At 43.1% G+C, this 17,036-nt stretch overlaps 1 protein-coding gene across 3 annotated transcripts in view; it reads left to right on the top strand.

Annotated features, from left to right (window-relative positions):
- Positions 1 to 17,036, top strand: part of ACACA (acetyl-CoA carboxylase alpha) — a 932,629-nt gene that overhangs the window by 159,630 nt on the left and 755,963 nt on the right. For all 3 annotated transcript variants that reach the window (XM_044288111.1, XM_044288112.1, XM_044288113.1), the window contains exons 18-19: positions 7,069 to 7,219; positions 14,630 to 14,764. In XM_044288111.1, coding sequence (XP_044144046.1) covers positions 7,069 to 7,219; positions 14,630 to 14,764 — 286 coding nt within the window. The remainder of the gene's footprint in view (positions 1 to 7,068; positions 7,220 to 14,629; positions 14,765 to 17,036) is intronic.

Below are 17,036 nucleotides of genomic sequence, written 5' to 3'. Positions count from 1 at the left end.
CATTGAGGGGAGGCTGCCATGTACTGACAGAGCGCACAACCTGGGCCTGGTGGTCAGGGGTGAGGACTGTGTTTCCCAACGATCATTTATCTATTGGGAAATACAGGGCATAGTATAATACACTAGAATCTATATACTTTAACGATATTAGCCCAACCCTGGAATAATACAATTAGGGGGTAATTTATTAACTCGGAAATGCCTATATTAGGCATATTTCTGACACAGATTGTGGCGCAAAGGTCCTTAGCGCCACAATCTGCAACTTTTCCCCACTCATGCCAGGTCTAAAAAAGGTGGTGTGGGCAGGGAAGGGGATAGTTATTGCCATACAGTTATTAGATACCACCGCCATACAGTCACCGGATAATGCCTCTATACAGTGGCTGGCTAACACTGCCATACAGTGACTGTATAGCACCACCATACAGTGATGGGATAAAAGGTTATAAAAGGGCACAATATAGGGAATGACTAGGGGCCATGTACAGGGTATGATAACACTGTTACTAAACGGGTAACAGGGTATAAGGGGGCACAGTACGGGGTGGGGGGGGGGCACAGTCTCATGACCCTGAGATTTTAGAAGGTCCCTATGATTAATGCGGTTTAGACTCCACCATAATGAGGCAGAGGAGTGAGACAGGGGCCGGGGGCCCTGGATGGACAAGAGGGGTAACATAGTAACATAGTACATAAGGCCGAAAAAAGACATTTATCCATCCAGTTCGGCCTGTTATCCCGCAAGTTGATCCAGAGGAAGGCAAGTTGATCCAGAGGAAGGCAAAAAAAACAAACAAAAAAAACAAACAAAAAAAACAAAAAAAAAAAACCCTGTGAGGTAGAAGCCAATTTTCTCCACTTTAGGGGAATATAAACTTCCTTCCCGACTCCAATCAGGCAATCAGAATAACTCCCTGGATCAACGACCCCTCTCTAGTAGCTATAGCCTGTAATATTATTAAGCTCCAGAAATACGTCCAGGCCCCTCTTGAATTCCTTTATTGTACTCACCATCACCACCTCCTCAGGCAGAGAGTTCCATAGTCTCACTGCTCTTACCGTAAAGAATCCTTTTCTATGTTTGTGTACAAACCTTCTTTCCTCCAGATGCAGAGGATGTCCCCTCGTCACAGTCCTGGGGATAAATAGCTGATGGGATAGATCTCTCTGTACTGACCCCTGATATATTTATACATATTAATTAGATCTCCCCTCAGTCGTCTTTTTTCTAAAGTGAATAACCCTAATTTTGATAATCTTTCAGGGTACTGTAGTTGCCCCATTCCAGTTATTACTTTAGATGCCCTCCTCTGGACCTTCTCCAGCTCTGCTATGTCTGCCTTGTTTACAGGAGCCCAGAACTGTACACAGTACTCCATGTGTGGTCTGACTAGCGATTTGTAAAGTGGTAGGACTATGTTCTTATCACGGGAATCTATGCCCCTTCTGATGTGACCCATTATCTTGTTGGCCTTGGCAGCAGCTGCCTGACACTGTTTTTTGCAGCTTAGGCTACTTTCACACTAGCGTTCGGGCGGATCCGTTCTGAACGGATCCGCTCATATTAATGCAGACGGAGGCTCCGTTCAGTACGGATCCGTCTGCATTAATAACTTTAAAAAAATTCGCAAGTGCGCAAGTGCGCAAGTAGCCTGCGCGGATCCGTTCAGACTTTCAATGTAAAGTCAATGGGGGACGGATCCGCTTGAAGATTGAGTCAATTGGTGACATCTTCAAGCGGATCCGTTCCCATTGACTTACATTGTAAGGCTACTTTCACACTAGCGTTCGGGCGGATCCGTTCAGAACGGATCCGCCCATAATAATGCAGACGGAGGCTCCGTTCAGTACGGATCCGTCTGCATTATTTTAGCAAAAAAAAGCTAAGTGTGGAAATAGCCTGGGACGGATCCGTCCAGACTTTCAATGTAAAGTCAATGGGGGACGGATCCGCTTGAAGATTGAGCCACATTGTGGCATCTTCAAACGGATCCGTCCCCATTGACTTACATTGTAAGTCTGGACGGATCCGCACGCCTCCGCACGGCCAGGCGGACACCCGAACGCTGCAAGCAGCGTTCAGCTGTCCGCCTGTCCGTGCGGAGGCGAGCGGAGCGGAGGCTGAACGCCACCAGACTGATGCAGTCTGAGCGGATCCGCCTCCATTCAGACTGCATCAGGGGTGGACGGCTGCGTTCGGGTCCGCTCGTGAGCTCCTTCAAACGGAGCTCACGAACGGAATACCGAACGCTAGTGTGAAAGCAGCCTAAGTCTGAACGGATCCGCACGCCTCCGCACGGCCAGGCGGACACCCGAACGCTGCAAGCAGCGTTCAGCTGTCCGCCTGTCCGTGCGGAGGCGAGCGGAGCGGAGGCTGAACGCCACCAGACTGATGCAGTCTGAGCGGATCCGCTCCATTCAGACTGCATCAGGGCTGGACGGCTGCGTTCGGGTCCGCTCGTGAGCCCCTTCAAACGGAGCTCACGAGCGGACACCCGAACGCTAGTGTGAAAGTAGCCTTAGTTTGCTGTTTATTAAAATTCCTAGATCCTTTTCCATGTCAGTGTTACCGAGTGTTTTACCATTTAGTATGTACGGGTGACTTGCATTTTTCCTTCCCATGTGCATAACTTTACATTTATCAGTGTTAAACCTCATATGCCACTTATCTGCCCAAGCCTCCAATCTATCCAGATCCCTCTGTAGTAGTATACTGTCCTCATCAGTGTAAATTACTTTACACAGTTTAGTGTCATTTGCGAAAAATTGATACTTTACTATGCAAGCCTTCTACAAGATCATTAATAAATATATTGAAGAGAATAGGGCCCAATACTGACCCCTGAGGTACCCCACTAGTGATAGTGACCCAATCTGAGTGTGTACCGTTAATAACCACCCTCTGTTTTCTATCACTGAGCCAGTTACTTACCCACATACAGATGTTTTCTCCCAGTCCGAGCATTCTCATTTTATATACTAACCTTTTATGTGGTACAGTGTCAAATGCTTTGGAGAAGTCCAGATATACGACATCCATTGATTCGCCGCTGTCTAGTCTAGAACTTACCTCCTCATAGAAACTGATTAAATTAGTCTGACATGACCGATCCCTCACGAAGCCATGCTGATATGGCGTTATTTGCTTATTTCTGTTGAGATGCTCTAATATAGCATCTCTCAGAAAACCTTCAAACAGTTTACCCACAACAGATGTTAAACTTACCGGCCTATAGTTTCCAGGCTCTGTTTTTGGCCCCTTTTTGAATATTGGCACCACATATGCCAGTGATGGCAAACCTTTTAGAGACCGAGTGCCCAAACTGCAACCTAAAACCCACTTATTTATCGTAAAGTGGCAACACGGCAATGTAACCTGAATACTACAGTCTAATGTAGTATATCTTCCATGTACTTTATCATTTATAATAGCCTGCCTACATTCAGTGCACTGCCTGTGCTGTTCATAGTGCGCCCTGCACTGATGATGGCAGTAAACATCTAAGGCAATTTGGTACACCATAGACTTTTTCCAGGGTGCGGGTGCCCACAGAGAGGGCTCTGAGTGCCGCCTCTGGCACCCGTGCCATAGGTTCGCCATCACTGACATATGCCATGCGCCAATCCTGTGGGACATTCCCTGTCAGTATAGAGTCTGCAAATATCAGAAATAAGGGTCTGGCTATGACATTACTAAATTTCTTTAGGATACGGGGGTGTATGTCATCCGGTCCTGGCGATTTGTCTATTTTAATCTTTTTAAGTCGCTGATGTACTTCTTCCTGGGTCAGACAGGACACTTTTAATGGGGAATTTATTTTCCTCAGTAAATACATTGGAGAAAAAAATATTTAACAGCTTTGCTTTCTCCTCATCGCTCTCTGCGACTTCCCCCTCATTACTCTTTAAAGGGCCAACACCTTCAGATTTATACTTTTTAACATTTATATAATTGAAGAACATTTTAGGGTTAGTTTTACTCTCTTTGCAAATTAATCTCTCGGTCTCTAGTTTGGCCGCATTTATTTGTTTTTTACATGTTCTATTTTTTTCCTTATAGTTTTTCAGTGCTTCCGTGCTCCCCTCCTGTTTCAGTGAATGATATGCTTTCTTTTTGTCATTTATTGCTTTCTTTACAGTTCTATTTATCCACATTGGTTTCTTTTTGTTCCTTAACCTTTTATTCCCATACGGTATGTACCTCTCACAATGAGATTTTAGGATGTTTTTAAAGATATCCCATTTTGTGGCTGTATTTTTATTTTTGAGGACTTTGTTCCAGTTAGTTTGGCCTATGGCCTCTCTTAGTTGGCTAAATTTAGCTTTTTTGAAGTTTGGTATTTTTGTTCCTCCCTGTAGAAACGCTCTTTTGAATGATAATTGGAAGGTTATTACTTTGTGGTCACTATTTCCCAGGTGTCCCCCAACCTGCACGTCTGTTGTTCTGTCCGGCCTATTGGTTAATACTAAGTAAAGTATGGCCGTCCCTCTAGTCGGGTCCTGAACCAGTTGGGAGAGGTAATTGTCTTTGGTTATTGCCAAGAACCTGTTTCCCTTATGAGATATACAAGTTTCAGTTTCCCAGTCTATATCTGGGTAGTTGAAGTCCCCCATAATAACCACCTCATTATGATTTGCCGCCTCGTCTATCTTGTTTAGTAGTAGATTTTCTGTGGACTCTGGTATATTAGGTGGTTTATAGTAAACTCCTATTAGTAATTTATTGTTGTGTTTAGCTCCATGTATCTCTACCCACACTGACTCCACATGTTCATGTCCCTCACTTATGGACTAAGAAAGAAGGTGGATGGGGCTCTGAGGGGGATTCATATAACTAGAAGGCAGAAGGTCTGTGCAGGGCAGCGATAGGAGATGGTAGTTTGGAACAGGAGCTCTATACATGAGGGAGGAAAGGAGACAGCAGGGGATTAGATCGGACAGGGTATGGGGGTAGGTGTCATGAAGGCCAACTGCTTAATGAGGCAGTAAAATAACAAATAGCATTTAAGCTGCTGGTCTACTACAGCATCCAGCAGCAGCTTGAAGAGTTCCCTGACCTCGCCACCAGCCCCCCCAGCCTCTGGGGTCTCTCTCCTCTTCAGGCAGCACATCCTGTGTAGAGGGGGCGTGTCTGAAGCTGGTAAGGCAACATGTCCTCTCTGCTGGAGTGAAAAGGGGGCGTGTCTGAATCTCCGTAGCACAAGAGCTTGTAAGGAGGACAGCGGCAGCCGACCTCATGTGAGGATGGATGGTCCCTTGCTCCAGTCTGAAACTGTGTAAGTGAAAGGACTGCAGCTCCCTGCGCTTCAGCAATGAGCGCTTCCATCTGTATTGATTGAAGCGCTCATGGCAGCGCAGTGGGCCCCGTCACTTGCCCGGATATGCTGGGTGCTGACACCAACCCTATATACATGTAAAAGGCTTCTGGAGATACCATGTAAACAATAAGCTTACTAAACAGGAAATGTCTCATTGTGACATTGTTTCTGATGTCGGCAATTTTTTTTATGGCAGGTAAATAAATATGTGATGGAGTTACAGTATATTCACATTGTTTAGCAGGCTACAAAATACTGCAGGGTAAATATTACGCTGGTCCATTATGAAATCCGTATGCAAAACCTTGAATAGTGAATGTCTGCTAAACCTCAATGAACTGAGCTACTAGCTAATATTCACCCATGAAGCTGATATTTTGCATGATTTTTTTTTTTTTTCAGGATAGGTCATAAATATCAGATCGGCGGGGGTCCGACACCCGGCAATCCCGCCTATCAGCTGTTTGAAGAGGAGGCGCGCGCCTTAGGCTACTTTCACACTTGCGCTTGATCGGATCCGTTCTGAACGGATCCGATCATATTAATGCAGACGGAGGCTCCGTTCAGTACGGATCCGTCTGCATTAATAACTTAGAAAAAATTCTAAGTGTGAAAGCAGCCTGAGCGTATCCGTTCAGACTTTCCATGTAAAGTCAATGGGGGACGGATCCGCTTGAAGATTGAGCCATATGGTGACATCTTCAAGCGGATCCGTTCCCATTGACTTACATTGTAAGTCTGAACGGATCCGCTCGCCTCCGCACGGCCAGGCGGACAGCTGAACGCTGCAAGCAGCGTTCAGCTGTCCGTGCGGAGGCGAGCGGAGGCTGAACGCCGCCAGACTGATGCAGTCTGAGCGGATCTGCTCCATTCAGACTGCATCAGGGCTGGACGGAGGCGTTTGGGTCCGCTCGTGAGCTCCTTCAAACGGAGCTCACGAACGGACCCATGAACGCTAGTGTGAAAGTAGCCTTAGGTGTAATTACACCTGCTCATTGCTGCAGAGGTGACTGCGAGGAGGTAAACAGTGAAGAGGAGCAGTGCGGCGAGAGCCTCCTCTTTAAATGGCTGATTGGCAGGGGTGCCGGGTGTCCTGAGGATAGGTCATCAATATTAAATGGCCGGTGAACCCCTTTAAAGGGAACCTGTCACCGGGATTTTGTGTATAGAGCTGAGGACATGGGTTGCTAGATGGCCGCAAGCACATCCACAATACACAGTCCCCATAGCTCTGTGTGCTTTCATTGTTTCAAAAAAACAACGATTTAATGCACATATGCAAATTAACCTGAGATGAGTCCTGTCCCTGACTCATCTCACGTACAGGACATGCCTCAGGTTAATTTGCATATGCATCAAATCGTTTTTTCTTTACACAATAAAAGCACACAGAGCTATGGGGACTGGGTATTGCGGATGTGCTAGCGGCCATCTAGCAACCCATGTCCTCAGCTCTATGCCCAAAATCCCGGTGACAAGTTCCCTTTAACTTACATGACTGCTTTCATTGTGGTGCACAGCACATCTTAAGCCACACCCTTCTTAGAGTGCGTTGCAGTCGATTACAATTTTTGGTCTATTTGTTTCATAAATAAGTTTTAGAACTTGTGACAGTATGCACCAGAATGCACCAAATTGTGGAAAGGTTTACGACAAAGTGTAGGCACAATCACTTTAGTAAGTGTCTTATAACTGAAAGCACTTTGTTTTCTTTTCCTGCAGTTCTGCTAAATGTATTTTCTTGTAGGTACCGTATCACTATCGGAAATAAAACTTGTGTTTTTGAAAAGGAAAATGATCCTTCCATTCTGCGCTCTCCGTCTGCTGGCAAACTTATTCAGTATGTGGTGGAGGACGGAGGCCATGTCTTTGCAGGCCAATGCTATGCTGAGATTGAGGTAATGCAGAGCAATTAATATTGTGGCGGTTCAAAAGCATTTATTTTTTCCTTTCTAAAAATGTTGAAGTACTACAATTAAAGGGCATCTGTCAGCAGATATGGACCTATCAATCTGGGTGACCCGTTGCATGTGCTCTTGGCAGCTAAAGGCATCTGTGTTGGTCCCATGTTCAAATTATGCTTTAATATTTATAAATGAGCCTCTAGGATAAACAGTGGCGTTGCCATTACACCTAGAGGCTCAGCTCTCCGCAGCTGCTGTGCCCTCTACACTTTGATTGACAGGGCCCAGGCAGTGTAAACCTCATCATGCCTGGCCCTGACTCCTAAAGTCTCGCACTGTGCCATGTACTTTAGTATCTGTCACAGGCGCAGTACAGGAAATACTCTTGCACTAGAGAAGAGAACTGCTGGTTAGCCTACTGCCTGGCCCTGTCAGTGAAAGTGCAGTGGGCGCAGCAGCTACAGATAGCTGAGCGTTGCTTCTAGAGGCACATTTGCATATATTAACCCCTTCCCAACATGTAACATACTGTTGCGTCACAGCGGGAAGTAACTTCCTGCAAATTAACGTAATGGTATGCCATGCAGATCTGGTGGGCACAGGCGCTGTGTGTGGCTGATCAGTCATAATACAGATGCCGGCGGATTAACCCTTTATATGCCGCTGTCAATGCTGACCAAGCTTCATAGGTACAAATCTGCTTACAGATGCCCTTTAAAAGATTATTTTTGTGCTAAGCATTTCATATACATGTTATACATAGCTCTTAAAAATGTTACTTGAAGACGCACAAGGAAACCTGCAGGTACTAAGGTGTTAATTCAGATAGAGTACAGTAGTCTCCTAAGTTGTGATATAATTGGTTCACGGATGACCATTGTATGTTGAAACTCTGGAAAGTCTGTAACTCTGGAGAACTAGTAATTGGTCTCCAAAATGTAATCCCAAGATGTGAGAAAATGAATTTTAATTAAAAAAAGGCAGATAACTTGGATAGATAAAGGACACCCTTAAGTATAACAGCCAGGAATAGATATTGGAAACTGTAAACTGTAATCACTTTCTGTGATGAGGGAAGGAACTTCAGAGTCCTTTATAGTACACAGTGTACAATAAAAATATAATAGAGCGGCTCAACCTGCCCCAAACAAGGCAGTATAGGACTTGTAGTACCACACCGTGCAATAAAGAGGAGCTATTAGACAACTATAACAGGTGTTTTACCAGAGAAATGGCCATTTTGATTGGTTGGATCGTAGTCTGAGGCATTGTATCCTGAGGTATCCTTGATACCACTGTACTAGCATGACTAATATAGGTGGTTATAATCTATGTTCAGGACTGCATATTATGTTGGCACTATATAAACAGCAAGAAAATAAATACTGATGAATGTGATTTTCATACATTTTAAATTGTGTACTACTTGGCAAATTAAATGTCTGTCTATACTTTTTCTGTCCCCATTCATACAGTAGGTGCCAGAGTAATCCTTTATCACCAGAATGTAGTAGATTTGTTGTAAGATGCATGAATTTGCAAGTTGGTGATGGAGAGCAAACCCAAATGTATCAAAATAGGGCACGTTGTGTGGTAACTTTGGCACAATCCTCTAGGCAGGTTAACCCTTTAATGACCAGGCCTGAAAAGTTCTTAAAAGGGTGTTCACCACTGGGGGCCTTTTCTGAAGACCCCACAGGTTGGCAGGACCCATGGTGAGAAGCATGCATACCTGAACCCTTCTCCATTGCATTATCACTACCCTGTAGGTCACTAGTCTCCCTGCATCAACATCTGGTTTGATACGGCTCACGTGGCTTATGCAGCCAATGACTAGCCGCAGTAGTGACATTTCTCCCATGCACAATGTCACAGGAGAGACCCGTGGTCTGCAGTGTCGGCAGCGGAGCTATGGAGGCAGAACACAGCGGCAGGGATTAATTTTAAAACCTTTTTTTTATATGATATGTAGAAGAGAATAAAGGGCTAGCCGACTGCCTTAATGAATACTTCTGTTCAGTTTTTACAAAAGAAAAAGAAGGAGAAGGACCTCCACTAGAAAGGATGACTAATAAATCGTTTGATGCATGTGTCTTTACAGAGGAAGATGTTCTAAGTTTGCTGTCTAAAGTGAAGACAAATAAGTCACAGGGGCCTGATGAGATACACCCAAAATTATTAAAAGAGCTTAGTGGTGAGCTGGCAAAACCGTTAACAGATTTATTTAACCAATCATTAGTAACAGGAGTCGTCCCGGAAGATTGGAAATTGGCAAATGTCGTGCCCATTCACAAGAAAGGTAGTAGGGAAGAATCGAGCAACTATAGACCAGTGAGTCTGACATCAATAGTAGGCAAATTAATGGAAACCCTATTAAAGGATAGGATTGTGGAACATCTAAAATCCCATGGATTGCAAGATGAAAAACAACATGGGTTTACTTCAGGGAGATCATGTCAATCAAATCTTATAGATTTTTTTGACTGGGTGACTAAAATAATGGACAGTGGAGGTGCAGTAGACATCGCATATCTAGATTTTAGTAAGGCTTTTGACACTGTCCCACACAGAAGACTTATCAATAAACTGCAGTCATTGAGCATGGACTCCCATATTGTTGAGTGGATTAGGCAGTGGCTGAGTGACAGACAACAGAGGGTTGTAGTCAATGGAGAACATTCAAAACAAGGTCATGTTACCAGTGGGGTTCCACAGGGATCTGTACTGGGACCAATTTTGTTTAATATCTTCATAAGTGATATTGCAAAAGGCCTCGATGGTAAGGTTTGTCTTTTTGCTGATGACACAAAGATATGTAACAGGGTTGATGTTCCTGGAGGGAAACGCCAAATGGAAAAGGATTTAGGAAAGTCAGCACTCTGGCAACTGAAATTTAATGTGGATAAGTGCAAGATAATGCACCTGGGGCGTAAAAACCCAAGGGCAGAATATAGAATATTTGACACAGTCCTGACCTCAGTATCTGAGGAAAGGGATTTAGGAGTAATTATTTCAGAAGACTTAAAGGTGGGAAGACAATGTAATAAAGCAGCACGAAATGCCAGCAGAATGCTTGGATGTATAGGGAGAGGTATAAGCAGTAGAAAGAGTGAAGTGCTTATGCCGCTGTACAGAACACTGGTGAGACCTCACTTGGAGTATTATGCGCAGTACTGGAGGCCATATCTCCAGAAGGATATAGATACTCTAGAGAGAGTTCAGAGAAGAGCTACTAAACTGGTCCATGGATTGCAGGATAAAACTTACCAGGAAAGGTTAAAAGACCTTAATATGTATAGCTTGGAAGAAAGAAGAGACAGAGGGGATATGATAGAAACTTTTAAATACATAAAGGGAATCAACTCGGTAAAGGAGGAGAGCATATTTAAAAGAAGAAAAACTACCACAAGAGGACACAGTTTTAAATTAGAGGGGCAAAGGTTTAAAAGTAATACAAGGAAGTATTACTTTACTGAGAGAGTAGTGGATGCATGGAATAGCCTTCCTGCAGAAGTGGTAGCTGCAAATACAGTGAAGGAGTTTAAGCATGCATGGGATAGGCATAAGGCTATCCTTCATATAAGATAGGGCCAGGGACTATTCATAGGATTCAGATATATTGGGCAGACTAGATGGGCCAAATGGTTCTTATCTGCCGACACATTCTATGTTTCTATGATATCTAGGGTTTTTATTCATTTATTTTCTTTTTTAGTTTTATTTGGGGATTTAAAAATGTATTTATTAAAATTTGTTTAAACTATAGCTCCTTTATTCTTTAAATATGCAATCTGACACCAAAAGAAATTATGAAAGTGGTTCTGCAGCACAAAGTCCACGTTCACATCTGCGTTTTCTTTTCTGGTATTTAGATCTGTCATAGGATCTCAAAACCAGAGGAAAATGCTTTAATTTTGTTCCCATGCATTGTAAATGGGGACAAAACTGAACTGAACGGAGTGCACTAGAATGTATTCCATTCCATTTCATTGTGTTCCCATGATGCACACGAAAGTGCTTCAAGCAACGTTTTTGAGTGCGTCATGGGATCAGGGCCGGTTTTAGACAAAGTATGGCCTTGTACAAAAATTGAAAGTAGGGCCCCAAATCCTGAAATATTGGACCAGAGGTCTGACAGGATTTTGTAGGCACAGACAGCGGTTGCAACCACAGCAGCGGATTGTAGAATGCCACATTCTCTCTTTAGCCTTTCGACTGTAAGCTGCTGATCCTGCAGCCGCTTTGGGTATGTTCACACAGAGTAGTTTCTGTGCTTAAAAAACCTAATGCAGAATCTGCATTTCTTGAATGTGTTTTTTCTGATACATTTTATAACACGCTTTTTGATGCAGTTTTGGTGTGGATTTTCATTAATGCCCATTTTCAAAGGAAATTCCGGACATGAATCCTGCATCATTTTTTATTTTTTTTCATGGTGCAGTTTATAAAAAACTACAAGCAGAAAAAAAGGTGTTGTCCCATCCGGGCCCCTGAAGTGAAGGGAGAGCACAATGTGCATGCATGGTCATCCTCCATTATGCTAGGAGTGCTCTGAAAATAGCTGATCAATGGCAATTCCATAGTAGTGAATGGAGATAATGCTGTACATGCACACCGTTATGGAGGATCTCTGGATGACAGTGTCGTCCACGGATCTCCCATAACAGTGTGTCGTCCACGGATCTCCCATAACAGTGTGTCGTCCACGGATCTCCCATAACAGTGTGTCGTCCACGGATCTCCCATAACAGTGTGTCGTCCACGGATCTCCCATAACAGTGTGTCGTCCACGGATCTCCCATAACAGTGTGTCGTCCACGGATCTCCCATAACAGTGTGTCGTCCACGGATCTCCCATAACAGTGTGTCGTCCACGGATCTCCCATAACAGTGTGTCGTCCACGGATCTCCCATAACAGTGTGTCGTCCACGGATCTCCCATAACAGTGTGTCGTCCACGGATCTCCCATAACAGTGTGTCGTCCACGGATCTCCCATAACAGTGTGTCGTCCACGGATCTCCCATAACAGTGTGTCGTCCACGGATCTCCCATAACAGTGTGTCGTCCACGGATCTCCCATAACTGTGTGTGACACAGGGAGCACATATGGGGGGCACAGGGAGCACACACAACTCACACAGGGAACTCACAGATCAGTGACCATCAATACTTGAGGGCAGTGCAGGGCTGCTACAATGAGAGTGCAACCCTGCACCCCCTCCTCCACAGACTCTGCTACATGCCTTTTACTGGATGGACTTACCAGCTGGAGAGGGAACAGGCCATGTTCTTTGAAAAGAAGGCCCGTGGAACTCCTGCAATCCAGCAGCTGAGGTCAGAGCCTGGGGGTCGGATGCAGTAGAAGGCCCAGTCATCCCAGTCTGGTTTGGGCCTTGCAGCCTGGAGCAAGTGCAGGCAAAGGATGGGGGTGGAGCTATGTTAGCCCCACCCACACAGAACATACGATGTCTGTGGCAGCAGGATTCTAATGCTGTGCATTCACTGAGGTCTGGTGAGACTGTGCGGGGTGGACAGCAGCGGACCGCTGCAGCATGTTGGAGTGCCAGTCATGGAGCAGGGGGAGGATAAAAGGTTCACCATCGGCCCAGTTAACTTTCAAGCAGCAGGGGGGTTCTTTGAGAAAGGGGACCCTGGGCATTTGCCCTGTTTGCCCCCTGACCCTGCATGGGATACAGTGCAAGACAGATCTGACATGAAACACAATGTAAGTCAATGGTGCCAGAGTAGTTTTCTCGGACACACAAGAAAACCGATTTGGTGCCCATTGACTTGTAATGGTTTTGGTCATTTTAGAGAGTACAACGAGATCCGTTCTTAACTGATGTAGACGGTTGTATTAGCCTAACAGAAGCATTTTTGCTGATCCATGACTGATACAGGAAAAACGCAGATGTGAATGTAGCCTAAAGCCTCATTCACATGTCGGTGTTCCACAGACGTGTGCTGTCAGTGTTCTCCATGGACAGCACACGTCCCCATTCATTTTAATGTTTGTATTCAGGCATCAGTGTTTTTAGCACGGATGTGTGCTCTATTTTGTCAGTGTTCATGGATCCATCATGCCCATTATAGGGTACTTTCACACCAGCGTTGTTACAATCCAGCAGGCAGTTCCGGCAATGGCAAGCCGTATACAAACGGATAGCTTTTTTTCCGGATCTGTTACACTGATCCAGTGATATACCGATATAAATGGATCCGGTCTTTAATTTTTTTCTAAGATCAAAAGCAAAACTTACTATATCCCTGTGCTTGCGCAGACCGGAAAACCAGATCCAGCTATGCAGCAATTTCCAGAACACTTGGATCAGGCATTAATTCATCTCTATGGAAATTAATGCTGGATCCGGCAAGTGCGGTATTGTTTCGGGATTTTGACGGAACGGAAGACCTCCTGATGCATACTGAACGGATTGCTTTCCATTCAGAATGCATTAGGACAAAACTGATGCGTTCTTTCCCGGGATTGAGACCCTTTACCGGAAAAGAATAATGCTAGTGTGAAAGTACCCATAGTCTATGGGTCTGAAAGCCATGTATGCCATCCGTGTTGCACCTGTTTCACAGATCATTAGGAAGAGTGGGTTTGAAAATTATTTTTCAGCTGTGCAGGGTCAGTGAAACACGGATGGCACACGGACAGCATAAAACAGACACACACAGATCCTTCACGAACAGCTTCACGGATGCATCACTGATCACCTGCTCACGGATTTGAGCACGGACACAGACATGTGAATGAGGCTTAAGACGTTGATGACCTATCCTGAGAATAGGTCATCAATATCAGATTTGCGGGCATCCAATTCTCAACACCCCACTGATCAGTTGTTTGAAGTGGAAGCAGCGCCTGTGCGAACACTGCTTCTGACTCAAAATTGCCTGCATGTTATCGCTCTTGTGGAGGTGGAACAGTGTAACTGCTTGTCCTATTCAAGTGAATGCACGAGCGCCTCTACAAATTCAAACAGCTGATCGGACAAGATCTAGAGGATAGGTCATCTACATCTTAGCGCTGCACAACTCTTTATTAAAATCAGTTCCATTTGTGTAGATCTATAATGGTGGTAGTTTAGTTTTATTATTTGTATTTTATTTTATTGTATTTTTTTTTTCCTGTAATATAAAGTGGTCCCAATGGGTCATTAAAAAGATCTTTGGGGGACACTGACTTTTTTTTTCTCTAATTTGCACTGGGAAATTCAAAGGAGCCCCCGTTACAAGGGAAACAGCCCTATGTAAATGCATTGTATATAGAAAGAACTGATCAGTGTCTCCTTAGACCCTGCAGCTCTCAAGACACCAGGCATATTTTTCTAATGGTAATGTAATATGTGTACTTTACATGTAGGAGTAACTGGGTTTTTTCCTTGTGTAACAGGTCATGAAGATGGTGATGACCTTGACTGCCATGGAGTCGGGATGTATACATTATGTGAAGCGCCCTGGGGCTGTTCTTGAGCCTGGCTGTGTGATTGCTAAACTTCAGCTAGATGATCCCAGCAGAGTTCAGCAGGTAGGACATTATTGAAGTCAATGTTGGAGTTTAAAATGACCAAAACCTTCATATAATTCTTCTGAGCATTATATATGTAGCTGCAACCATTTAGGCTATTTATACTGCTTGCATATTTTGTATGGTTTGGCAGAGAAAGCTAAGTAGATATGACAAGTGAGCAGAAAATAATTGTTTACAATCATTTTTTAGGATTGGCTCAGTGGTTAGCATTGGGGTCCTAGGTTCCTATGTGACCAAGGACAACATCTACATGGTATTTTCCCAGTGTTAACTTAGGTTTCCTCTGAATACTCTAGTTTTCTCCTACACTCCAAGAACATACTGATGGGGAACTCAGACTGTAAGCTTCACTGCAGACAGTGAGTGAGTGAGAGGATGATGTCTGCAAAGTGCAGTGGAATATGTTTGTGCTAGATTAGTGAGTAAAATAATAAATAATAATGTGAGTGGGTGCACCGACGCACACTATTTGGTTACCCATTTACCCCAAAGGCGTGCATCCTAAATGCAGACTTCTTTAGGATACATTCACACAACATGTATTTAGATGCAGGAAATATGGATTTTGTTGTGGATCTGAGACATAATCTGCAATGAATCAACTGCAAAATTGGCAGGAGTTAGATGTGATTATTTTATTTATTTTTTGCTGTGGATTTGCCACAGATTTCACCCTTTGCGTTGCAAAGTGTGAAATCAGGGGCATAAATTTTGACCTGTGGTATCAATTTTAAGCCTGCAGCATATTAAGTTATATGCAGAAATTTCCTGTATCGTGTGGATGGTATTTGTAAAATCCACATTATTTCATAACTGTGTTAATTACTTCCTTTCCGATCAGTGACATACGGTAGTTACATAGATGTTAACCCTTTCAACACCAAGCCAATTTTCACCTTTATGACCAGGCTTCATTTTGCAAATCTGACATGTCACTTTATATGCTAATAACCTTGGAATACTTTTATTTATCCAAGCCATTCTGAGATTGTTTTCTCGTGACATCTCGTACTTAATGTTAGGGGTAAATTTGGGTCAATATGTTTTACCTTTTTATATTAAAAAAAATCCCTAAATTTACAGAAAATTTTGAAAAATAATAATTTTCTAAATTTTAATTTCTATGCATTAAAGTCAGATAGTGATACCTCATTAGATCATTTTAACTTAAAATTCCCTATATGTCTACTTTATGTTGGCATCATTTTGAAAATCTGTTTATTTTTTTTAGGACGTTAGAAGGCTTCGAATTTAAGAAGCAATTTTTCAACTTTTCTATAAAATTTTCAAAACCAACTTTTTCAAGTACCAATTCAGTTCTGAAGTCACTTTGAGGTCCTTACATAATAGAAAACGCCCATAAATTACCCCATTTTAGAAACTACACCCCTCAAATTACTTAAAACTGGTTTTACAAACCATGTTAAGCCTTTAGGTGTCCTACAAGAGTTAAAGGAAAATAAAGGTGAAATTTACTATTTTCAGTTTATGTGCAGATTTTTTATTTTAATCCAATTTTGTTTCTATAACATAGCAAGGGTTAAGGGCAAAATGAACCTTTAATATTTATTACCCTGATTCTGCAGTTTACAGAAACACCCCATTTATGTTTATAAACGGCTGTATGGGCGCACGGCAGGGTTCAGAAGGAAACAAGCAACATATATGGTTTTTGGAGAGCAGATTTGCTGGAATAGCTTTTGAGTGTCGTGTCATATTTGAAGGCACACTAGGGCATCCCTACAGTAGAAATCGTATTTTGGAAACTACACCCCTCAAATAACTCATTGAGCGGTTTACTGACCACTTTTACCTCAGAGGTGTTTCATAATATTTATAAAGACATGGCTGTGAAAATGAAAAATTATATTTTTTACAAAAAAATTCACAAAAAAGCCCAATTCTTTCACTTTAACAAGGGATAACAGGAGAAAATGCACTCCATAATTTGTTACCCATTACCTGAATAAGACAACACCCTATAAGTGGTTGTAAACTGCTGTATGAGCAGATGGCAGAATTCAAAAGGAAAAGAGTGGCATCTGCATTTTCTAACCTGAAATTTGCTGAAATATATTTTATGGGCCATAACTTTTTTTTTTTTTTGTTGACTGAGCTGTGTGGGGGCTAATTTTTTGTGAGGTGAGCTTTAGTTTTTAATGGTACAATTTTTAGGTACATATAACTTTTTGATTGCTTTTTACAAAATTGTTTGAGGTGAAGTGCTTAAAGGGGTTATCCCATCTTAGACATGGGGGCATATCGCTAG

The sequence above is a fragment of the Bufo gargarizans genome, chromosome 3 (genome assembly GCF_014858855.1).
Source record: "Bufo gargarizans isolate SCDJY-AF-19 chromosome 3, ASM1485885v1, whole genome shotgun sequence".
In the NCBI taxonomy this organism is placed as follows: domain Eukaryota; kingdom Metazoa; phylum Chordata; class Amphibia; order Anura; family Bufonidae; genus Bufo; species Bufo gargarizans.
This window is presented reverse-complemented; position numbering and strand designations above follow the sequence as displayed.